Source organism: Nerophis lumbriciformis, linkage group LG33 (genome assembly GCF_033978685.3).
Source record: "Nerophis lumbriciformis linkage group LG33, RoL_Nlum_v2.1, whole genome shotgun sequence".
NCBI lineage: Eukaryota > Metazoa > Chordata > Actinopteri > Syngnathiformes > Syngnathidae > Nerophis > Nerophis lumbriciformis.
This window is the reverse complement of record NC_084580.2, coordinates 23643267-23669476: the sequence shown is the minus strand read 5'-3', so window position 1 is coordinate 23669476 and position 26210 is coordinate 23643267. Positions and strand designations below refer to the sequence as shown.

Sequence of the window (26210 nt, the reverse complement as noted above, 5' to 3'; positions counted from 1 at the left end):
ATCACTACATCACAAAAAAATAAGAGTTGTAGAAAGTATTGGAAAGTCAAGACAGCCATGACATGATGTTCTTTACAAGTGTATGTAAACTTTTGACCAGGACTGTATGTGTTTAAAAACAGGACAATGTTTAAAAGCAAAAAAAGCTTATCTCTACAGTAACTTATTTCCTTGTTTATTACACTTTTAAAGTAGATACTTTGGATAGTTTGTAGTAGTTAAAATAGGTACAAAGAGGAACTTTTACTGTCATGAATGGGTGTGCAATCACCTTAAAATTATCAACATACTTGCCAACCCTCCCGGATTTTCCGGGAGACTCCCGAAATTCAGCGCCTCTCCCGAAAACCTCCTGGGACATATTTTCTCCCGAAAATCTCCCGAAATTCACAATCCACAATATAAAAAGTATACCTGCCCAATCACGTTATAACTGTAGAATGACGGAGGGCGAGTTCTTGGTTTCTTATGTGGGTTTATTGTTAGGCAGTTTCATTAAGGTCCTCCCAGCGCGGCAACAACACACAACAACAGCAGTCACGTTTTTGTATACCGTAAAGCAGTTCGTCTGCCGTAAACAGCAATGTTGTGACACTTTTAAACAGGACAATACTGCCATCTAGTGCATTTGATGAAAGCACTTTTGTGCGTGCCACACATCAATGCATCATCAGAGAGGGTGTTCAGCATGGTTAGAAAAATAGTGACAGAATAGAACAAGGATGGACAATTCAACCCTTAACTCAACAATGAGTAGATGAGTGTTATGTGTGTGTATAAGTGTAAATAAATGAACACTGAAATTCAAGTATTTATTTTATATATATATATATATATATATATATATATATATATATATATATATATATATATATATATATATATATATATATAATAAAATAAATATATATATATATATATATATATATATATATATATATATATATATATATATACACATATAATAAAATAAATATATACGTATATATATAGCTAGAATTCACTGAACGTCAAGTATTTCATATATATATATGAAATACTTGACTTGGTGAATTCTAGCTGTAAATATACTCCTCCCCCTTTAGCCACGCCCCCAACCACGCCCCCGCTACCCCCCGACCACGCCCACCCCCAACTCCTCCAACCATTTAGGCTGACTGATGCTGTGTTCCTCCTCTTCCTCTTTAATGTGCGTTGGCTCTTGGTCCCCCTCTTCCTCTTTAAAATAGGGGGACAGTGGGTCCTCCTCTTCATTTTTAAAGTGAGGGGTCAGCGGGTTCTCTTGCTCCTTAAAGTGAGAGGTGTAATCGGAGGTCTCAAGGTTGGCAAGTATGATTATTAATTTATTCAACAATGAAATGTGGGAAACACTCAGCTCTTAGGCATATAGCATATTGATACCATATAATAATACAAACTTTAAATTTGTAAAATACTTTTGCATGCTGTCTGAAATAAGAAACATCTTAAACTGTCCAAGTGTATGTACGTGCAAATCAAGTTTGTAATATTGTTGCCTAACAATAAACCCACATAAGAAACCAAGAACTCGCCCTCGATCATTCTACAGTTATAACGTGATTGGGCAGGCACGCTGTTTATATTGTGGGAAAGCGGACTCAGGGGGCGTGGCCTCCAGCTCCGCCTGAATTTCGGGAGATTTTCAGAAGAAAATTTGTCCCGGGAGGTTTTCGGGAGAGGCGCTGAATTTCAAGAGTCTCCCGGAAAATCCGGGAGGGTTGGCAAGTATGGCTTTGGAACACAAAACACTCGACGAGCTGGGCATCCCACACCAGCAAGACCCAGAGGCCTGCAAAGCAGCGGCTCCCTTCCTGACACTGGCCGACGCAAGTGAAAAAAATATACATATATATATATATATATATCTGTCCTATATTTAGTCTAATGTTTGGTTTATGCTTAATGTGTGTCAAATCTTGTTTTAATATCGCACATTGCAGTATGGGAGAAACACAATTTCTGTCTGCTGTGTACATTATTTCCTGTGTGTGTATGACTCATTCAGAGGGAGAACAGCACATTTTAACATATGGTGTCTACCATTAAGGATCCCAGGAATTACTTTTAGGATGTTTTTATATGAATACGGTGGATTGGACGTTGGCCTGGGAAGGCATTCCCCTGAAGGTCTTCTTCATGTGTCAGCTGGAAGTACCCTGACTGCTGTGAGGGGAAACTGATGAGATAGTGAGATCATATGTTGGTGCAGGACAATGTCTCATGTGACTGAGCAAAACTGGACTTTTCTAAAACATGTTTGTTTCTCCTGTTCCACAGACCTTGATGAAGAACCTCTACCTCATGAGCAGGAGGAGGAACCCCAGTGCCCCAACATACATGAGGAAGAAGGGGTACCACATTCCCAATACATTAAAGAGGGAAGGGAGGAGCCACATCCCCCCCACATTAAAGAGGAAGATAAGACGCCACAGACCCATAGTGTTAAACTGACCCTTCACATTAAAGGGCAAGCGGAGAACCCACTGATCTTACACATCAAAAATGAAGAGGAGGACCCACTGACCTCTCACTTTAAGGAGCAAGAGAACCCGCTGACCCCTCACTTTAAAAATGAAGAGGAGGACCCACTGTCCCCCTATTTTAAAGAGGAAGAGGGGGACCAAGAGCCAACGCACATTAAAGAGGAAGAGGAGGAACACAGCATCAGTCAGCCTAAATGGTTGGAGGAGTTCCCAGTGACTGGTGTCCCTGTGAAGAGTGAAGATGATGAGGTCAAAGGTGAAAGTGAGGAGAAGAAAGGGGCGGAGCCTCCAACACAACACATGACAACAGAAGCTGATGGAGACCACTGTGGAGGATCACAAGCAGACAAGCTCTTAGCTCCACTATCAGATAGTGAGGACACAACGTCACACTCTCCTGACACTGATGATGAAGACTCTAAAGATGATAAGACATGTCACACTGACAACACTCACTTCAAATGTTCTCACTGTGACAAAACCTTTAAAAACCGTTGTCAACTGAAAAGACACATGAGAACACACACTGGAGAAAAACCCTTTTGTTGCTCAGAATGTGGTAAAGGTTTAGTAACACGTCAAAATTTGAAATTACACATGAGAACACACACTGGAGAGAAACCTTTCACTTGTTCAATTTGTGGTAAATGTTTTGCACAAAGTTCATGTTTGGTAAAACACACAAGAAGACACACTGGAGAAAAATCTTTTATCTGTTCAATCTGTGGTAAAGGTTTTGTTCTAAGTAACAATTTGAAAGTGCACATGAGAACACACACCGGAGAAAAACCTTTCACTTGTTCAGTTTGTGGTAAATGTTTTGCAGAAGGTCGATATTTGAAAGACCACATGAGAATACACACTGGTGAAAAACCTTTTTTTTGTTCAATCTGTGGCTTATCTTTTACAAGGAAGGAACATTCGAAAGTGCACATGAGAACACACACTGGTGAAAAACCGTTTTCCTGTTCAACTTGTGGTAAAGGTTTTACACAAAGTTGTTGTTTGAAAAGACACACTAGAACACACACTGGTGAAAAACCACAGTCCTGTTCAATCTGCAACAAAAGCTTTTGTAACCGATCAAACCTTGTAGCACACATGAGAACACACCCGGGAGAGAAAGTGTTGAGTTGCAGTGTGTGTGGTGAAAGATTGTCTTCTAAGTACCAGTGTAAGAAACACAAGTGTGCTGGTGAGAACAGCAGCAGCAAATGAAACTGCAGGATTTGAAATAAACTGTCAAGACTTTAATTTGGACTTTCTAACAACATCAGCACATATAACATGTGTGACATTGTTGTTTGTGCAACAATCTTTTTAATGTGCTTCTACATTTATAGATTAGATATTTTATATTAGTGCTTTTTTCAGGCCAAGTACATGCATTAATATGCAACGTTGTGTACTTTTTATTAAAAATTGAACAGAACAATTTGACTGAAAAGGTGAGAGTAAACAGTACAAGACATTTTACATACAATAAATATTTTATGTGTATATATATATACATCATACAATTTTTGACTTATTCATAATAGTGTTTTCTATAGGTGTTTGAAATATTGAAGTATTACATACTTTTATTTCTACTTGTTAATGACCCCATAGATTAGCACCTTTATATGATATACATATGTACTGGTTCACATCTGAAACATCTTCTGGACCACTTCATATTATTTACTTTATACATCATTTGAACAGTTGTCTTTTATACAATTTTAAAATGTGTGATTTTATGAATCACTTGTTGGGTCTCTATAATCCATTTTATTAATCATCTTTATTACTCTCTTTTGTAATATGATGATTGTGTTGTGATTGTTTTATATGTATGTCCCCAGACCTTTATGCAATATATGTCAGGACTTGGGACTATGGCGTGGTTTGTTCTCCCGTGGTGCAAATGATTTGGACCAGACATGGCGTGAAGGTGAAGACATATTTAATTTTAACACTCAAAAAAAAAAGAAACAAACAAAAGGCGCTCACAGTGGAGGTACAAAACTTGGCTATAAACACAAAACTTGCACAAAGGCAGAAACTATGAACAATGAAACAAAAACACTAACTGTGGCATTAATAAACAAAAACTTACTTGGACGTGGCATGAAGTGCGCAGAGGTAAACAGATTGTGACGGGTATGATGTCGCCAGACAGACAGCCTGGCAACTGGAAGCTTAAATAATAGTGATATGATTAAAGACAGGTGCGTGAGTTGTGAGGGCAGGTGAAAACTAATGGGTTGCTATGGTGACAAACGAGTGTACAATGAGTCCAAACGTGGAACAGGTGAAACTAATGGGTAACCATGGAAACAAGACGAGGGAGTGAAAAGCCAGAAACTAAAGAGTCCAATAATTAAACAACACAAAACATGACTAAAACAAAACATGATTACACAGACATGACAATATAAAAGTGAGAGAAAAATGGCTGAATTGTTTGTGGAAGGATGGTTTTGTTTTTACAAACATACATTTGTGGATTAAAACAAAACAACCTATTTTTGTGTTTTAAACATTTTTAACGTTTTTTTTTTCTTTTTTAACATCCCCAAAACAATATCAATATCAATCAAAGTTTGGAATGTCAGGAAAAAGCCAATATTGTACATCATCCTACAGAGATTTACTTTGCATACATTCATAAAATGAACAGTTTATTTTGTTTCCCTTTCCCAGAATGAACAAGTGTTGTCTTCAATTGCAAAATATCCAAAAAATTATTTTAAGTTGTCAATCCGTGGCTTTTTTTCTTAAATTAACTCCTTTGCGTTTGGAAGAATGGAAACTTTCACGTTATGAGTATTTTTCTTTTGTCCCAGAGAAAATACAGTAAAGAATTTAAAAAAGATGATATACTGTAATTAAAATATTTTGAATGAAAGCCATTTTAATTTTTGTAATTATCTTTATTTGCAGGTCGTACTTAATGAAATCTTCAAATTATAAAATACTTTTATCACTCAGTAAGTGAAATGCCTTTTTCAAACCATTGCTGTTTAAAGATGGATTTGTTTCTCATTTTAATATAACAACAATTCCATAGTGGAGTATTGTGTGTCTGCGAAGAGGTGGCGACTTGTCCAGGGTGTACCCCACCTTCCGCCCGATTGCAGCTGAAATAGGCTCCGGCACCCCCCCGCCACTTCGAAAGGGACAAGCGGTAGAAAATGGATGGATGGATGGGGTATTTTGTGTGATGAAGGTGTGTTTGTAAATTAGTTTCCAGTACAACAACACTTGCTGGTAGGGATGGGTACCGTTCACTTTTAATTCCATGTTTTATGTGTTATATATGTAAATATATTGTGTGTTTGTATTTTGCCAACATGGTAGAATCACATGATTCTGGTTGTATCATGTTTTTCTGTCACTTTGAGGAAATGGCATACAGAGGAAGATGACAATATAATGTACAGAACACAGGAGATTTATTTCATTTTTATTTTTGGTTTTCTTAGAAAACCTCTACATTATCCAGCTATTGATTTCTGGTATACAGAATGCTTTAAGTGAAGTGAAGTGAAGTGAATTACATTTATATAGCGCTTTTTCTCAAGTGACTCAAAGCGCTTTACATTGTGAAACCCAATATCTAAGTTACATTTAAACCAGTGTGGGTGGCACTGGGAGCAGGTGGGTAAAGTGTCTTGCCCAAGGACACAACGGCAGTGACGAGGATGGCGGTAGCGGGGATCGAACCTGCAACCCTCAAGTTGCTGGCACGGCCGCTTTACCAATCGAGCTATACCGCCCCATTTATTGTAATAAATGTAATGTTTCCAGTGATAAACACAATTGAGAACTGACGTTGCCAAGAATCGAACCCACATCTTGTAGAATAAAAGGCCAATGGACCTGTTCGAGGATTCAGTGGTCTCGTTCTCGCGGGACTCTCAATTGACGGGTCAAAGGTCGAGAGGGATAAACAAACCGAGAGAATGGCTTCCTTATTATCGAGTGGTGTTGATTTGGAAGCGAATGTCGACTTTTAATCCATCCATCCATCCATCCATCTTCTTCTGCTTATCCGAGGTCGGGTCGCGGGAGCAGCAGCCTAAGCAGGGAAGCCCAGACTTCCCTCTCCCCAGCCACTTCGTTCAGCTCTTCCTGTGGGACCCCGAGGCGTTCCCAGGCCAGCCGGGAGACAGTCTTCCCAACGTGTCCTGGGTCTTCCCAGCGGCCTCCTACCGGTCGGACGTGCCCTAAACACCTCCATAGGGAGGCGTTCGGGTGGCATCCTGACCAGATGCCCGAACCACCTCATCTGGCTCCTCTCCATGTGGAGGAGCATCGGCTTTACTTTGAGCTCCTCCCGGATGGCAGAGATTCTCACCCTATCTCTAAGGGAGAGCCCCGCCACCCGGCGGAGGAAACTCATTTCGGCCGCTTGTACCCGTGATCTTGTCCTTTCGGTCATAACCCAAAGCTCATGACCATAGGTGAGGATGGGAACGTAGATCGACCGGTAAATTGAGAGCTTTGCCTTCCAGCTCAGCTCCTTCTTCACCACAACGGATCGATACAGCGTCCGCATTACTGAAGACGCCGCACCGATCCGCCTGTTGATCTCACGATCCACTCTTCCCTCACTCGTGAACAAGACTCCGAGGTACTTGAACTCCTCCACTTGGGGCAAGATCTCCTCCCCAACCCGGAGATGGCACTCCACCCTTTTCCGGGCGAGAACCATGGACTCGGACTTGGAGGTGCTGATTCTCATCCCAGTCGCTTCACACTCAGCTGCGAACCGATCCAGTGAGAGCTGAAGATCCTGGCCAGATGAAGCCATCAGGATCACATCATCTGCAAAAAGCAGAGACCTAATCCTGCAGCCACCAAACCAGATCCCCTCAACGCCTTGACTGCGCCTAGAAATTCTGTCCATAAAAGTTATGAACAGAATCGGTGACAAAGGGCAGCCTTGGCGGAGTCCAACCCTCACTGGAAACGTGTCCGACTTACTGCCGGCAATGCGGACCAAGCTCTGACACTGATCATACAGGGAGCGGACTGCCACAATCAGACAGTCCGATACCCCGTACTCTCTGAGCACTCCCCACAGGCATTCGACCGTGTCCCTCGGGAAGTCGACTTTTAATATTTATTAATATTCTGAGTTAGTAACTAGTAACTGTAACTACTTACTGGTTTTCAGTAATTAACCCAACACTGCTGACTACTATCAAAGCATCTGTAATCTGCAATGACAACACATATGATCAGCATTGTCCCCATGAAAAAGTCAAACATAAACTTACCTCTAAGTCATAAATTCTCAGCATCTCTTGCAGTGCCTCCGCTCCCTTTCCAGTCCTTGAGGACGTCTGTCGATACAGTGCAACTAGTTTTGGTGTGTAGCGGTCAAGTTCACAGTAGAACTGGTTGCGTGGATTCACATTTGTAATACGATGAAACTCTGCAAACACCTGTACAGATATAAATATTTAGGTGTAAAAACAATGTGGAGTTGTCAGATATTTTCTACATGAAATGTTAAATATCAATTACCGTATTTTTCGGACTATAAGTCGCAATTTATTTCATAGTTTGGCCGGGCTCCAGTGCGACTTATGTATGTTTTTTTCCCTTTTTATTATGCATTTTGGGCAGGTGCGACTTATACTTCGGTGCGACTTATACTCCGAAAAATACGGTACTTTTATTAACTATTACTAATCAAAACATACTATATATTTACCTGTGACTGCATTCGGATAGTCGAACCTCGGATTCAGGAGGAACAGTGTGGTTTTCGTCCTGGTCGTGGAACTGTGGACCAGCTCTATACTCTCGGCAGGGTCCTTGAGGGTGCATGGGAGTTTGCCCAACCACTCTACATGTGTTTTGTGGACTTGGAGAAGGCATTCGACCGTGTCCCTCGGGAAGTCCTGTGGGGAGTGCTCAGAGAGTATGGGGTATCGGACTGTCTGATTGTGGCAGTCCGCTCGCTGTATTATCAGTGCCAGAGCTTGGTTCGCATTGCCGGTAGTAAGTCGGACACGTTTCCAGTGAGGGTTGGACTCCGCCAAGGCTGCCCTTTGTCACCGATTCTGTTCATAACTTTTATGGACAGAATTTCTAGGCGCAGTCAAGGCGTTGAGGGGATCTGGTTTGGTGGCTGCAGGATTAGGTCTCTGCTTTGCAGATGATGTGGTCCTGATGGCTTCATCTGGCCAGGATCTTCAGCTCTCACTGGATCGGTTCGCAGCTGAGTGTGAAGCGACTGGGATGAGAATCAGCACCTCCAAGTCCGAGTCCATGGTTCTCGCCCGGAAAAGGGTGGAGTGCCATCTCCGGGTTGGGGAGGAGATCTTGCCCCAAGTGGAGGAGTTCAAGTACCTCAGAGTCTTGTTCACGAGTGAGGGAAGAGTGGATGGTGAGATCGACAGGCGGATCGGTGCGGCGTCTTCAGTAATGCGGACGCTGTATCGATCCGTTGTGGTGAAGAAGGAGCTGAGCCGGAAGGCAAAGCTCTCAATTTACCGGTCGATCTACGTTCCCATCCTCACCTATGGTCATGAGCTTTGGGTTATGACCGAAAGGACAAGATCACGGGTACAAGCGGCCGAAATGAGTTTCCTCCGCAGGGTGGCGGGGCTCTCTCTTAGAGATAGGGTGAGAAGCTCTGCCATCCGGGAGGAGCTCAAAGTAAAGCCGCTGCTCCTCCACATCAAGAGGAGCCAGATGAGGTGGTTCGGGCATCTGGTCAGGATGCCACCCGAACGCCTCCCTAGGGAGGTGTTTAGGGCACGTCCGACCGGTAGGAGGCCGCGGGGAAGACCCAGGACACGTTGGGAAGACTATGTCTCCCGGCTGGCCTGGGAACGCCTCGGGGTCCCACAGGAAGAGCTGGACGAAGTGGCTGGGGAGAGGGAAGTCTGGGCTTCCCTGCTTAGGCTGCTGCCCCCGCGACCCGACCTCGGATAAGCGGAAGAAGATGGATGGATGGATGCATTCGCAAGGCCGGCCAGTTCTCCAGGAATTCCCGCACCCCTGGACTTCCTTGAACAATGTGTTGCCGGCGAAGGGCAAAGGTTTTGTGCATGAGTTTCTCTATCAGTAGCTGGTCTCTCTCAGTCTTTTCAGTCTCTTGTGTGATTTCTACTCTCATTTCCTCCAAGGTTGCCTCATTCTCTCCCCTGGGGAAGTTGGGCAGGAAATTCTTCTTGCTCTTTTGATGTTGGAATGAGGATGGTCGTTTTCAGGGTTGGTTAGGCTCCTCTTGCCTGCATTGATGGAGACCTCCGCACAACCAGATCTGGCCAACTTTGTGCGAAAATTCTCCATCTTGAACTTCAAGGCCACCTTCCATCCATACCATCCATGATTACTCCCATGTTCTTTGAGACATGGATGAGCTGCTACTAGAGCTTCAGCAGCCATAGCCACTTCCTTGTCATGTGGATATGGCTTGAAGTTGTACATGTTTTCCAGGATATTGTGTTTTTGAGCTCTTGTTCATTTCAGTGTCTTCCCAGAACTTTCAAAGGCAGCATTTCCCTGGGCACATACATGGTCAACTTCATAAGAAAAAGTTGGCACAGGGAAATAATCCGGACAATTTTTCTGACCCTGTCTTAAAGGGACATGCGGTAGTATGTCTAAGTCTGAGCTTCCAATGGAGGATACATCACTTTCCGATCTCACCACTTTCAGTGTTCCTTTTTCAGGGAGCTCCTGAATATCCATAAGAACACTGAGCTGCCCATCAAAGTCAGGGTCTTCATATTGAAGGGAAAACTCACAGTCCAGCCTTGGCTTGAACTTCTTTTGCATTATATTCTTGAGCTCTTCTACTGACTGTGGTCGCTCGGTTAGAATGAGCTTCATGGCAATATGTGTTGCAACACAAACACGGAGCACAAATTTCTGCGGAGCAGCCATATCTTAATGTGTTGATGTGCTGTAACAACAACAAAAAAACAGTTAGTAAATAGAGTTAGTTTCATTGTGACTGAGAACCATCTTTGAACAAAGTTATAAGCCATTTACCTTAAATGAGCTGATTCAGTGTAGTAAGATGAACCGTCTTGGTGTTAAAGGGGAACATTATCACAATTTCAGAAGGGTTAAAACCATTAAAAATCAGTTCCCAGTTTTTTTCAAAATTTTACCCATCAAGCAATATCCCTAAAAAAAGCTTCAAAGTGCCTGATTTTAACCATCGTTATATACACCCGTCCATTTTCCTGTGACGTCACATAGTGATGCCAACACAAACATGGCGCATAGAACAGCAAGCTATAGCGACATTAGCTCGGATTCAGACTCGGATTTCAGCGGCTTAGGCGATTCAACAGATTACGCATGTATTGAAACGGATGGTTGTAGTGTGGAGGCAGGTAGCGAAAACGAAATTGAAGAAGAAACTGAAGCTATTGAGCCATATCGGTTTGAACCGTATGCAAGCGAAACCCACGAAAACGACACGACAGCCAGCGACACGGGAGAAAGCGAGGACGAATTCGGCGATCGCCTTCTAACCAACGATTGGTATGTGTTTGTTTGGCATTAAAGGAAACTAACAACTATGAACTAGGTTTACAGCATATGAAATACATTTGGCAACAACATGCACTTTGAGAATGCAGACAGCCCAATTTTCATCAATTAATATATTCTGTAGACATACCCTCATGTCAGCAGGCCAGGGAAGCTAGGGTCGATATTCTTCTCTTGATCATCTTCTGGACGGTGTGAGCCAAGACATCCAGGGGGTTTAGCTCGTTCGTCTGCGGGAACAAACTGCCGCCATTGCTTGCCGTGCTACCGAGGTCCTTTGTCCCTGAATTGCTCACAGACTCCGGCAGATTCAATGGGGGTCTGGCGGCAGATTTCTTTGACTTTATCGTTGGAAATGCATCTGCTTTGAGTGTCGCAGGATATCCACACATTCTTGCCATCTCTGTCGTAGCATAGCTTTCGTCGGTAAAGTGTGCGGAACAAACGTCCAATTTCTTGCCACTTTGGCATCTTTGGGCCACTGGTGCAACTTGAATCCGTCCCTGTTCGTGTTGTTACACCCTCCGACAACACACCGACGAGGCATGATGTCTCCGAGGTACGGAAAACAGTCGAAAAAACGGAAAATAACAGAGCTGATTTGACTCAGTGTTTGTAATGTGTTTGAGAAAATGGCGGACTGCTTCCCGATGTGACGTCACAACGAGAGCGAATAGAAGGGCGTTTAATTCGCCAAAATTCGCCCATTTAGAGTTCGGAAATCGGTTAAAAAAATATATGATCTTTTTTCTGCAACATCAAGGTATATATTGACGCTTACATAGGTCTGGTGATAATGTTCCCTTTTAAGAGCAGTCTTCCATCCATTCTGTATGCAGAGAGAGGCAATGGGTCATTGAGCTCTTGTAGAAGGTGGACAGTCGGATTCCCTGGTGATCTGAGATGCTCAATGTAATATGATGTGTGTGTCTTGCAAACAAAGACAATCTGGTTATCGACAAGGAGAATCTGTTCAATTTTGCTGAACTGAGGCAAGCCTCCCTCCTGTCCCACAGACACAAACATATCCACACCATAATCAGTTCCATCAACGTTGACAACTGATGTGCTGTAAATCATGCTGCTTTCTGTCATGTGTTCAACATATGCCTTTGCAACATCAAGAAGCCCTGATACCATCACAGATGAGACGCTTGACGTCTGCTGGTGGGGTTTGAAGAAGGATGGGGCACTGGGAGAGTATGCCATCATGTGCTGATGTCTGTTTGCTAGTGTTTTTAAAACATTCTTGAAGTTTTGTGTGTCATGTACTACACGCTTGAAAAAGCGATGTTTTCTCTCAAGTCCACAAGTGGACAAGAGGTCCATAACAACGTATGAGGTCAGCATAATGTTCAGTGTAATGATGAGCTCCCCCCGGATGACAGAGCTTCTCACCCTATCTCTAAGGGAGAGCCCCGCCACCCGGCGGAGGAAACTCATTTCGGCCGCTTGTACCCGTGATCTTGTCCTTTCGGTCATAACCCAAAGCTCATGACCATAGGTGAGGATGGGAACGTAGATCGACCTGTAAATTGAGAGCTTTGCCTTCCGGCTCAGCTCCTTCTACACTACAACGGATCGATACAGCGTCCGCATTACTGAAGACGCCGCGCCGATCCGCCTGTCGATCTCACGATCCACTCTTCCCTCACTCGTGAACAAGACTCCGAGGTACTTGAACTCCTCCACTTGGGGCAGACTCTCCTCCGCAACCCGGAGATGGCACTCCACCCTTTTACGGGCGAGAACCATGGACTCGGACTTGGAGGTGCTGATTCTCATCCAAGTCGCTTCACACTCAGCTGCGAACCGATCCAGTGAGAGCTGAAGATCCTGGCCAGATGAAGCCATCAGGACCACATCATCTGCAAAAAGCAGAGACGTAATCCTGCAGCCACCAAACCGGATCCCCTCAACGCCTTGACTGCGCCTAGAAATTCTGTCCATAAAAGTTATGAACAGAATCGGTGACAAAGGACAGCCTTGGCGGAGTCCAACCCTCACTGGAAACGTGTCCGACTTACTGCCGGCAATGCGGATCAAGCTCTGACACTGATCATACAGGGAGCGGACCGCCACAATCAGACAGTCCGATACCCCATACTCTCTAAGCACTCCCCACAGGACTTCCCGAGGGACACGGTCGAATGCTTTCTCCAAGTCCACAAAGCACATGTAGACTGGTTGGGCAAACTCCCATGCACCCTCAAGGACCCTGCCGAGAGTATAGAGCTGGTCCACAGTTCCACGACCAGGACGAAAACCACACTGTTCCTCCTGAATCCGAGATTCGACTATCCGGCGTAGCCTCCTCTCCAGTACACCTGAATATACCTTACCGGGAAGGTTGAGGAGTGTGATCCCATGATAGTTGGAACACACCCTACGGTTCCCCTTCTTAAAGAGAGGAACCAACACCCCAGTCTGCCAATCCAGAGGTACCGCCCCCAATGTCCACGTGATGCTGCAGAGACTTGTCAACCAAGACAGCCCCACAGCATCCAGAGCCTTAAGGAATTCCGGGCGGATCTCATTCACCCCCGAGGCCTTGCCACCGAGGAGCTTTTTAACTACCTCAGCAACCTCAGCCCCAGAAATATGAGAGCCCACCACAGATTCCCCAGGCACTGTTTCCTCAATCCCACGTGTTGGTGGGATTGAGGAGGTCTTTGAAGTATTCCCTCCACCAATCCACAACATCCGCAGTCGAGGTCAGCAGAACACCATCCTCACCATACACGGTGTTGACAGTGCACTGCTTCCCCTTCCTGAGGCGGCGAATGGTGTTCCAGAATTGCTTCGAAGTCGTTCGGAAGTCGTTTTCCATGGCTTCGCCGAACTCCTCCCATGTCCGAGTTTTTGCCTCCGCGACCGCTGAAGCCACACACCGCTTGGCCTGTCAGTACCTGTCTGCTGCGTCCGGAGTCCTATGAGCCAAAATAACCCAATAGGACTCTTTCTTCAGCTTGACGGCATCCCTCACCGCCGGTGTCCACCGACAGGTTGTAGGATTACCGCCACGACAGGCACCAACTACCTTCCGGCCACAGCTCCAATCAGCTGCCTCAACAATAGAGGCGCGGAACATGGTCCATTCAGACTCAATGCCCAGCACCTCCCTTGTGACATGTTCAAAGTTCTATGGGAGGTGGGAATTAAAACTCTCTCTGACAGGAGACTCTGCTAGACGTTCCCAGCAGACCCTCACAATGCGTTTGGGCCTGCCAGGTCTGTCCGGCATCCTCCCCCACCATCGCAGCCAGCTCACCACCAGGTGGTGATCGGTAGAAAGCTCCGCCCCTCTCTTCACCCGAGTGTCCAAAACATGAGGCAGCAAATCTGATGACACAACTACAAAGTCGATCATGGAACTGCGGCCTAAGGTGCCCTGGTGCCAAGTGCACATATGGACACCTTTTGTTTGAACATGGTGTTTGTTATGGACAATCTGTGGCGAGCACAAAAGTCCAATAACAAAACACCACTCGGGTTCAGATCCGGGCGGCCATTGTTCCCAATCACGCCTCTCCAGGTTTCACTGTCGTTGCCAACATGAGCGTTGAAGTCCCCCAGTAGGACAAGGGAATCACCCGGGGGAGCACTTTCCAGTAATTCCTCGAGTGTATCCAAAAAGGGTGGGTACTCTGAACTGCCGTTTGGTGCATAAGCACAAACAACAGTCAGGACCTGTCCCTTCACCTGAAGGCGGAGGGGAGCTACCCTCTCGTTCACTGGGTTGAACCAGAAACACAAATCTCAGAAGCCTACAACAGTATATTTGAAGAAGACTTTAGGATTAAAAGTGAAGATGTGAGGTGAAATAAGTACAAATGCAGCAATAAAAACAAGCAACTCCACTCACGATGGCTCTAAAGTTCAGTGATGTGTTGCTAACTTCAGCCTTTTTCTTCTTTGTTGATGTTTTGCAGTAGTTAACATCCATGATGTAACAATGCTGCTAATCTACCAGAGTCCACATTTTGTTAACCATTTTATTCATTCATACTTTTAATTGGATAATAACATCAATAAAATACAATGGGAAAAAATGTGTGAAAAACCCCCAAATTAAAATAATAAGATGTCCTCTTTTTACAATGAGAAAATAGAATAAAATAGTACCAACATATATAATATTCAATTAATGCACACAACTTAAAAAGTAACTACAGGACAACATATAAGACTAGAAGATGAGAAGCACTACATACAACATCAAATATACATTCATATTAAACATGCTGAGTTTTTAAACTACATTTAGCACATTTTAAATCCCTGCAGCTTCCATGACTGTTACACACTTGTGTCTACCGACCTGCTTCTTAAACCTGAACGTCTTATCACACACAGTGCAACTAAATGGTTTCTCTCCACTGTGTATTACCATGTGTGCGGTCATGTGTTGCTTTGTGAAGAAACTCTTCTTACAAACAGAGCAAGTAAAAGGTTTCTCTCCAGTGTGTGTTCTCATGTGTAATATCATGGCAAACTTTGTGGCGAAACTTTTCTTACAAGCTGAGCAAGTAAAAGGTTTCTCCCCAGTGTGTGTTCTCATGTGTCTGATCATGTGTTGCTTTCTGGAGAAACGATTCTTACAAACAGAGCAAGTAAAAGGTTTCTCCCCAGTATGTGTTGTCATGTGTCTTGTAAAATAACTCTTCTTTCTAAATGATTTCCCACATTCAGAGCAGTCAAAGTGTTTGTTGTTAGTGTGATGTCTCGTATCACCTTTAGACTTATTTTTACTCTCCAAAGGTTTTTGGATGTGGTCACTGTGGTCAGAAGAGTCTGACATCATGTGGTCCATGTCTGACAGTGGAGCAAAGATGCTGTCTGGTTCTGACTCTATACCTTCACAATGCTCTCCATCAGCTTCTGTGATGTGTTGACTTACAAGCTCCGCCCCTCTGTTCTCCTCACTTTGACTGTGATGAAGCTGTAAGGACTGAGCTTCATTTTCATCATGAAGCTGCTCCTCTTTAATGTGGGAGCGGGCCTGTAGCTCCTTCTGTCCCACACTGGTGTGCCACTCCTCTTCATGACTCCCCGCTGACACCCGCTCGACGTCTGCAGAACAAATGAGGTGTTACTGTATTGAAGATTGCAGTATTCAAACTATTGACATGTGAGCTAGGCCAAATAGACAGTGATGGGCAAGCTACCTGGACAATCTATTGGCCCACATGTATAATATCAATGTTTATGTTGTCCATGGAAAGAAGTTAGTAAGAAGCAAAAGAAAAACAACCAACCATGGATGACAAAAGGACCGAAAAATGCTTGTTACAAAAAAATACATTATATGGAATATTTATAACACAGACATCTATAGAGGCAGAAAATAAGTATAAGAAATATACAAACAAGCTAATTGGTATACTAGGAACATGTAAGAAGGAATACTACAGTCAATTATTAAACAAGAACAGAAACAACATTAGAGCAACAAGGGGCATCCTAAATAGCATCATTAAAGGGGAACATTATCACCAGACATATGTAAGCGTCAATATATACCTTGATGTTGCAGAAAAAAGACCATATATTTTTTTAACCGATTTCCGAACTCTAAATGGGTGAATTTTGGCGAAGTAAACGCCTTTCTAATATTCGCTCTCGGAGCGATGACGTCACATCGGGAAGCAATCCGCCATTTTCTCAAACACCGAGTCAAATCAGCTCTGTTATTTTCAGTTTTTTTGACTATTTTCCGTACCTTGGAGACATCATGCCTCGTCGGTGTGTTGTCGGAGGGTGTAACAACACCAACAGGGACGGATTCAAGTTGCACCAGTGGCCCAAAGATGCGAAAGTGGCAAGAAATTGGACGTTTGTTCCGCACACTTTACCGACGAAAGCTATGCTACGACAGAGATGGCAAGAATGTGTGGATATCCTGCGACACTCAAAACAGATGCATTTCCAACGATAAAGTCAAAGAAATCTGCCGCCAGACCCCCATTGAATCTGCCGGAGTGTGTGAGCAATTCAGGGACAAAGGACCTCGGTAGCACGGCAAGCAATGGCGGCAGTTTGTTCCCGGAGACGAGCGAGCTAAACCTCCTGGATGTCTTGGCTCACACCGTCCCTTATGCCACCGAAGATGATCAAGAGAAGAATATCGACCCTAGCTTCCCTGGCCTGCTGACATCAACAGAGAGCGGATGAGGGTATGTCTACAGAATATATTAAATGATGAAAATTGGGCTGTCTGCACTCTCAAAGTGCATGTTGTTGCCAAATGTATTTCATATGCTGTAAACCTAGTTCATAGTTGTTAGTTTCCTTTAATGCCAAACAAACACATACCAATCGTTGGTTAGAAGGCGATCACCGAATTTGTCCTCGCTTTCTCCCGTGTCGCTGGCTGTCGTGTCGTTTTCGTTGGTTTCGCTTGCATACGGTTCAAACCGATATGGCTCAATAGCTTCAGTTTATTCTTCAATTTCGTTTTCGCTACCTGCCTCCACACTACAACCATCCGTTTCAATACATGCGTAATCTGTTGAATCGCTTAAGCCGCTGAAATCCGAGTCAGAATCCGAGCTAATGTCGCTATAGCTTGCTGTTCTATGCGCCATGTTTGTTTGTGTTGGCTTCACTGTGTGACGTCACAGGAAAATGGACGGGTGTATATAACGATGGTTAAAATCAGGCACTTTGAAGCTTTTTTAGGGATATTGCGTGATGGGAAAAATTTTGAAAAAAACTTCGAAAAATATAATAAGCCACTGGGAACTGATTTTTAATGGTTTTTACCATTCTGAAATTGTGACAATGTTCCCCTTTAAAAATGCTGCTAAGAAAGATTACCCTCAGTACTTTAGTTGAACGTTTTAATGATTACTTTATTAATATCGGAACAAATCTGGAACAAAGAATTCCAAATGTAGATGATGGGTCAGTTGAGGACTTGTTTCTTAAGAACGTGACAAAAGAAGAAATAATCAAAATTGTAAAAAATTGTAAATCCGAGACCTCAACCGACTGTCATGGAATAGATATGGTAACGATGAAAAAAGGCTATAGAAGACATTTCAGAACCTTATGACATATATCAGCAACGTATCATTTCTAACCGGCAAATTCCCAGACAAAATGAAAATTGCAAAAGTCGTACCAATTTATAAGAATGGAGACGTACAGCAGTTTACCAACTACACACCAGTTTCATTACTTCCACCATTCTCCAAAATCATGGAAAAACTATTCAATAGCCAATTAGATATATTTATCAACAAAAGTGGGACGCTGGTGGAGAACCAATATGGATTCACAGCAAATATCTCAACATCAATAGCATTAATCCAAATAACAGAGGAAATGAGCAATGCAATAGATGGTAAAGAATGTGCGGCCGCAGTATTCATGGATTCAACAAAAGCATTTAACACAATTAATCATGATATTTTAATACAACAATGAGAACGATATGGCATCAGAGGTTTGGTCTTGAACTGGGTAAGAAGCTATTTAACCAACAGGAAGCAATATGTGAAGATGGGTGAAAATATGTCAACACGGCTAGATATATCCTGTGGTGTACCCCAGGGATCAATACTGGGACCAAGATTGTTTAATCTTTATATAGATGACATTTGTAAAGTTACAAAGGACTTAAAGTTAGTTTTATTTGCAGACGACACAACTGCTTTCTGTTCAGGAGAGAACACACAGAAGATAATACAAATAATAACAGAAGAAATGAACAAATTAAAAAGATGCTTTGACAAAAACAGACGATCTTTGAATCTCAGTAAAACTAAAATAATGCTATTTGGTAACAGTAGAAAAGAGCATCATACACAAATACAAATAGACGGAGTAGACATTTAAAGGGTAGAAGAAACCACATTTTTGGGAGTATTAATAGATGATAAAATGAACTGGAAATCTCATATACAAAACATATAACATAAAGTGGCAAAAAACATTTCAATAATGAATAAAGCAAAATACGTCCTGGGCCAAAAATCACTTCATATTCTCTACTGCTCGCTAGTGTTACATATCTGAGTTATTGTGTAGAAATATGGGAAATAACTACACATGTGCGCTACATTCATTAACTGTGTTACAAAAAAGATCAATAAACTGATACATAATGTTGGATATAGAGAACATACAAACACTTTATTTATTGAGTCAAAAATGTTAAAGTTTGATGATTTGGTAAAATTGCAAACAGCTAAAAGGATGTACAAAGCAAACTACAACCTGCTACCAAAGAATGTACCGGTACAACAATTCTTCTCAACTAAAGAGGAGAAATATAACCTTAGAGGAAAATGTAATTTTAAACATTTGTATGCACGTACAATCTCTCCTTCTCACAGAGACATAAAACAAGCGCAACTTCTTACATACGTCACATACTGTCCCCGAGCAGAGAAGTAGCGACATGGGTAACTTTAGCTGTGGTGCTAACGGAGTGGTGCTAGTGGTAATACGAGAGAAAGAAGGTGCTAATCTGGTAACAAATGAAGGAATATTTAATTCCCCCCAAAAAACAGCAGGGGGTCCATCGTCTGGCGGTGGTTTGGCTTCAAGCGGGTAGATGGTGAACAAGTATGCGGCAAAAGCGTCTCTACAAAAAGTAGCAGCACTGCTAATGTAGCATCATTTGAAAAGTCACCCGCGAGAGAATGAAGAGTGCTTGAAACTCTGCTTGTCAACATCTCCGTTCAGTGCCACACCCACAAAATACCCAAGCAACCATTTCCACATCTACACCGTATGAAACAAATAGTCAACAACATAAGGAGATAACGTCCGCAGGAACCTACCACATAGTGAAGGATATACACTATTTGATTTCCTATTATGCAGCTCATTTTTATTTGACACTTATTGAAATATCTTGTGTGACATCATGCACAAAAGTGCACTTTATTAGTTTTAAACTATTATAGTGGTGTTCTGTACAAAAAGTGCACTTTAATTTAGTGTTGTTTTGATATGTCATCTTGGTGACATCATGCACAAAAGTGCACTCATAGCTTGTTTTAAAATGTCTCTGACAATCCTGCACTTTCTCTTTTGAAATGACATGAATGTTTGTGCCACTGCTTAATAAGTGTTTAATAAATACACTTTTGCTAAATTGACTTAGTTGTGATTTCCCTCTCTGCATGAAAGTTTAAAAGTAGCATATATTAATGCAGTATGAAGAAGAATGTTTTAATGTAGACACATAGAATCATCATACTGCTGTGATTATATGCATCAAGTGTTCATTCAAGGCTAAGACAAAATATCCACATATATATGGTGTATCGTGACATGGCCTACACATATCCACATATTAATAAAAGGCCATATCGCCCAGCCCTAGTTAGAATGTGATTTTTATTTTAAATATATATCCACCATCATGTCTTTTATAATGATTGTGAACGATAGAAAAATCCCCCAAAAAAGTGCAGTTCCCCTCTAAATTCCAGTGATTCGATTTAAGACTTTAAGTCTATGAGCATGAAGTGATGAAGCCTACTTGGATGAGAGGACAAACGTCTTCTAAGACAAAGTGAACAGTCCAGTTGTGATGGATTGAATGCCCTGAGAATAAAATGATATGTGCTTACTTAGACTGTGATGAAGCTGTGAGGACTCAGGTGGTTTGTCTTCATGCTCTTCAGTCTTCACAGAGACAACAGTCAGTGGAAACTTGCTGACATCATCCTCCTCCTGCCCTAGAAGACACTCTCCCTCCTGAGTGATCCACACTTCCTCCTCTTCCTTTTTAATGTGGGGGCGCTGTGGATCATCCTCTTCCTCTTTCATGTGAGGGGGCTGCTGGACGTCTGTTGGGTAAATAAGTAAATAAGATTAAGAGAGAATAGAAATAGTTTTGAACTGACACTGGTTTTTTTTGGTTTTTTTTGTTTTTGAAAATGAAATTTTGTTTATAAATTATATGCAATCTGCTATGTTCCAAAATTTTCGTTTTTTTTTTTTTTTTTTTTTTTCTCAGTGTACATGAATGAAGGTGTGTGTTGCTGGACCCGACTTGGACATTATCTGGACTGGACCTGGTTTAAAAAAAAAAAATCTTTAAACGAAGCTAATTTCATTTACAACCAGGTCTGGTGAAGATAAGGTCCTTTCTTTCCTATTTTTTTTATTTATTTTTTTATAGATAAGATAAATAAATATTTTCTTGGAAAAAAGGGAAAGTAAAACAATATACAAATAATTACAAAAGGGAGAAAAGGGAAAGAAAAAATAGTAATTAGGTGAAAATGTTAGTGGACCAGCAGCACAAACAATCAAGTGTGCTTCAGGGACTGTGTTGTGTCCCTTGCAGAAATGTTGTCCATGTTGCGGGAACCAGAATATTGATAGCAGAAAAAACAACCCCTTTTGTGTGAGTGGGTGTGTATGAGTGTGAATGGGGGAGGGAGGGTTTTTTTGGGGGTTGATGCACTAGTTGAAAGTGTATCGTGTGTTTTTTTCTATGTTGATTTAATAAAAAATAAATAAATTAAAAAAAAGAAAGAAAAAAAAAGAACTGACACTGTTAACACAATGCCATTATTTGTGTTCTTTTGTGTGTTGTGTTAAATGTGTGTAGCAAAACAACCAATAAAAACACAGGAAATACCTATTTTTCCTAAAAATAATTCAAAAGTGGTACAGTGAGTACAAAAACAGACTTGGAAATTTGATAGGAGGCAATTTGAAAAGTTTTTATATAAGTACGAAGCAGCATTAAATGAGGCATTCTTAACTTTACACTCACTGATGTAAACGGTGTAAACATTTTATTTTGTATATGGTCTATGACACCTAAAATGTATCCGTAAACTTAACCACAATCTTGTAATGACATAGTCATTAAAATAACTTCAATATCATGGAAATTAAAAAAATCTTACTTCCAAAATCAATTAAAAAACATTCATGGTATGTTTTTGTCATCATGCAAAATACTTTTTTGTGGTCATTTTGTTGGCTGGGCCAAAAGGAACTTTTACCAAAACATGTTTTACTATGTGGTGTTTTATGGAGTATCTCCATCAACAATTCCTCTTTAGGAATTGGAGACCATCTACGACACGCTGAAGGAAAGTCAGTCACCTTTATGTTCTTTTAATAAATCAAGTGTTGACTACTTTGGTTATTAAAAAAAAAAGTTTACTTTCACTTATTAATGCATGTAGGTCTGAATCAGGAAGTGAAATTATAACTTTAATTAGATTTGATTACAGTATAAAATGTATTTGGTGAGTGTGTGAGTTTTGTGTAAACATGTTGATACAGGTTTACATCTTCTTGGGGACTGGAACACAGATATGTCCTGTAAGGATGCACCCATTTTTAAAACCTTCACTAAGCTGTGCCACCAACATTGCCTCACTTAGCTCATTAAGCAAACTACCAGGGTGAGTGAGTCCTTTTAAACCTTCATAGACCTCGTTGTTACTTCTGACCAGTCTAAGATCACCACAAGTGGAACTACTGTATGCGGCTTAAGTGATCATTCCATCATTTTCTGTACCCGTAAAGAACATAGAACCGAGGCTGACGGCCACAAAACAAGCGAAGCTAGAATCCTCAAGACCTAGACTAGCAAGACTTTCAATGACAAACTGGCAAATTAAGACTCGCCTGGTACTTGCAAGTACACAGGTCTTTGGGTCAATTCCTAACCTCAGAAAAGTAGATAACTTCACAGTCAAAGTGGGTGACAATATTATAACAAACAAAAATGAGATTACCTATCTTGGCTGCATCGTAGAGACTAATCTCTCTAGAGAAAAAATGACTACTAAGTCAAAGAATCAACCAACGAATTATATTCTTACTAGAGTTTTCCCGATACCAATATTATGGTACCAGGACCTGTACCAAAATGTATTTCGATACTTTTCGATACTTTTCTAAATAAAAGGCACCACAAAAAAGTGCACTATTGGCTTTATTTTAGCAAAAAATCTTAGGGTACATTAAACATATGTTTCTTATTGCAAGTTTGTCCCTAAATAAAATAGTGAACATACTAGACAACTTGTCTTTTAGTAGTAAGTAAGCAAACAAAGACTCCTAATTTAGTCTGCTGAAATATGTAGTAACATATTGTGTCATTTACAAACCCCGTTTCCATATGAGTTGGGAAATTGTGTAAGATGTGAATATAAACGGAATACAATGATTTGCAAATCATTTCCAACCCATATTCAGTTGAATATGCTACAAAGACAACATATTTGATGTTCAAACTGATAAACATTTATTTTTTTGCAAATAATCATTAACTTTAGAATTTGATGCCAGCAACACGTGACAAAGAAGTTGGGAAAGGTGGCAATAAATACTGATAAAGTTGAGGAATGCTCATCAAACACTTATTTGGAACATCCCACAGGTGTGCAGGCTAATTGGGAACAGGTGGGTGCCTTGATTGGGTATAAAAACAGCTTCCCAAAAAATGCTCAGTCGTTCACGAGAAAGGATGGGGCAAGGTACACCCCTTTGTCCACAACTGCGTGAGCAAATAGTCAAACAGTTTAAGAACAACGTTTCTCAAAGTGCAATTGCAAGAAATTTAGGGATTTCAACATCTACGGTCCATGATATCATCAAAAGGTTCAGAGAATCTGGAGAAATCACTCCACGTAAGCAGCATGGCCGGAAACCAACAATGAATGACCGTGACCTTCGATCCCTCAGACGGCACTGTATCAAAAACCGACATCAATCTCTAAAGGATATCACCACATGGGCTCAGGAACACTTCAGAAAACCACTGTCACTAAATACAGTTTGTCGCTACATCTGTAAGTGCAAGTTAAAGCTCTACTATGCAAAGCGAAAGCCATTTATCAACAACATCCAGAAACGCCGCTGACTTCTTTGGGCCCGAGATCATCTAAGATGGACTGATACAATGTGGAAAAGTGTTCTGTGGTCTGACGAGTCCACATTTCAAATTGTTTTTGGAAATATTCGACATCGTGTCATTCGGACCAAAGTGGAAGCGAACCATCCAGACTGTTATCGACGCAAAGTTCAAAAGCCAGCATCCGTGATGGTATGGGGGTGCAATAGTGCCCAAGGCATGGGTAACTTACACATCTGTGAAGGCACCATTAATGCTGAAAGGTACATACAGCTTTTGGAACAACATATGCTGTCATCTAAGCGCCGTCTTTTTCATGGACGCCCCTGCTTATTTCAGCAAGACAATGCCAAGCCACATTCAGCACGTGTTACAACAGCGTGGCTTCGTAAAAAAAAAGTGCGGGTACTTTCCTGGCCCGCCTGCAGTCCAGACCTGTCTCCCATTGAAAATGTGTGGCGCATTATGAAGCGTAAAATACGACAGCGGTAACCCCGGACTGTTGAATGACTGAAGCTCTACATAAAACAAGAATGGGAAAGAATTCCACTTTCAAAGCTTCAACAATTAGTTTCCTCAGTTCCCAATCGTTTATTGAGTGTTGTTAAAAGAAAAGGTGATGTAACACAGTGGTGAACATGCCCTTTCCCAACTACTTTGGCACGTGTTGCAGCCATGAAATTCTAAGTTAAATATTATTTGCAAAAAAAAAAAATAAAGTTTATGAGTTTGAACATCAAATATGTTGTCTTTGTAGCATATTCAACTGAATATGGGTTGAAAGGGATTTGCAAATCATCGCATTCCGTTTATATTTACATCTAACACAATTTCCCAACTTTGTCAAAATTATTAATGACAAGTGGTAGAAAATGGATTATTAATCTACTTGTTCATTTAATGTTAATATCTACTTATTTTCTGTTTTAACATGTTCTATCTACACTTCTGTTAAAATGTAATAATCACTTCTTCTGTTGTTTGGATACTTTACATTAGTTTTGGATGATACCGGGGACGTTTTTCCTGAGTTTATAAACATAATATAAATTAAAAAAACAAAACAAAGATGTTGTGATGCCAAAAAATATTGATGTAATCAAAGAAGTCGTACTGTTTAGAGGCGGTATAGTATCGAATATGAATAATGCAGCTGAGATAGGTTCCAGCACCCCCCCGACCCCAAAAGGAACAAGCGGTAGAAAATGGATGGATGGATAGTATTGCAGTATTATACTAATTTCGGTATACTGTACAACCTTACATAGTAGGATCAACCCGCTGGTGGGTAGAAATACACTTAAAACTCTAACACAACACATTTTAACCCCACTTTGACTACGGAGTTCATGTTTGGTACCGTGATGCCTTAAAAGCCCTGAAAAACTAACTCTTGACAGCCAAAACAAAATGATTGGGCTTCTACTCAACCGTCCATCTCGGGCTCACCTTTCCGCCAACCATTTCCTTCACGTGGGGAGGCTCTTGGTATCTGACAGAGTACATCTTCTTGCAGTTGGTCTGGTGTACAAGATACACCATACCACTAAAATACCCATGTACCTGTCTAGATACTTCAAAATATATTCACCATTATAACACCAGAGGTAGTTGTACAAGTCATATTCAACCCAGATTTCACTCCAAAAAAGGTTCCAATTCGTTTGCCTGCTATAGGGCAGGGCCGACATCCGGGCAACTGAGCTACATACGGGTTCTTCGAGCCATAGCAACCTGACTGGCGTTGAAAACAAACCGTCGCCGTTACTCTTTAACCTGTCGACCTGCGCTGATTAAACCCGTCATTCTGCCTCCAAAATGCCAAAAAACTGTGTTGTTTTTGGTTGTGCAAACCACAACTGGAAACAGGGAAAACAAAGGTCATATTTTGTTCTGCCAAAGCGTGCTAAAAGCCCACAGAGACGAGACAAATGGCTCGCAGCTTTACACCGGGAAAACGAGGACGGTTCTCACTGGAGTCCCCCAAAATCCCGGGTCGTGTGTTCGGATCACTTCGTTTCTGGTAAATATAAGGAACAAAAATCAACCTTCTTAACCACAACTTGGCTATACCGTCCATGCTAATGTTGAACCCGTTGAATTTTTACTGAATAACGTTCGACAGCTGAAGTTGTTGTTGTTGCACAACAATAACATACGGTATAAAGGCTATTTCCAGTAATTCAGCAAATAATAAATCATAATACTGAACTGAATTTGAATGAGCTCTCTACAGATATAATAAATATACAGATACTGGTAGCCACCGTGTCATCCTTATTATCATTTATCAACATACCTTGGGTGATTTAACCATTTTTATGTGATTTATTCGTTATATAACA

At 41.6% G+C, this 26210-nt stretch overlaps 2 protein-coding genes across 9 annotated transcripts in view; one reads left to right on the top strand and one right to left on the bottom strand.

The window, feature by feature from the left end:
* The window catches only part of LOC133575696 (uncharacterized), a 459465-nt gene that overhangs the window by 328815 nt on the left and 104440 nt on the right, over window positions 1–26210 (bottom strand). Inside the window, exons 3-4 of one of the 6 annotated variants that reach the window (XM_061928463.2) lie at window positions 20609–20827; window positions 14811–16091 (exon numbers count right to left, since the gene is read on the bottom strand). The exons of 3 other annotated variants lie outside the window; for them this stretch is intronic. In XM_061928463.2, the coding sequence (XP_061784447.1) occupies window positions 15292–16091; window positions 20609–20827 (1019 nt within the window). In that variant the 3' untranslated portion in view covers window positions 14811–15291. Of the gene's footprint in view, window positions 1–14810; window positions 16092–20608; window positions 20828–26210 lie in introns of those variants that run through there. 2 more of the 6 variants (XM_061928464.2, XM_061928465.2) reach the window with 2 other exon arrangements.
* Window positions 1–26210, top strand: part of LOC133575711 (uncharacterized) — a 46649-nt gene that overhangs the window by 4474 nt on the left and 15965 nt on the right. Inside the window, exons 2-3 of one of the 3 annotated variants that reach the window (XM_061928495.1) lie at window positions 2299–2545; window positions 2579–4365. In XM_061928495.1, coding sequence (XP_061784479.1) covers window positions 2299–2545; window positions 2579–3722 — 1391 coding nt within the window. In that variant the 3' untranslated portion in view covers window positions 3723–4365. Of the gene's footprint in view, window positions 1–2298; window positions 4366–26210 lie in introns of those variants that run through there. The other 2 variants (XM_061928496.1, XM_061928494.1) reach the window with 2 other exon arrangements.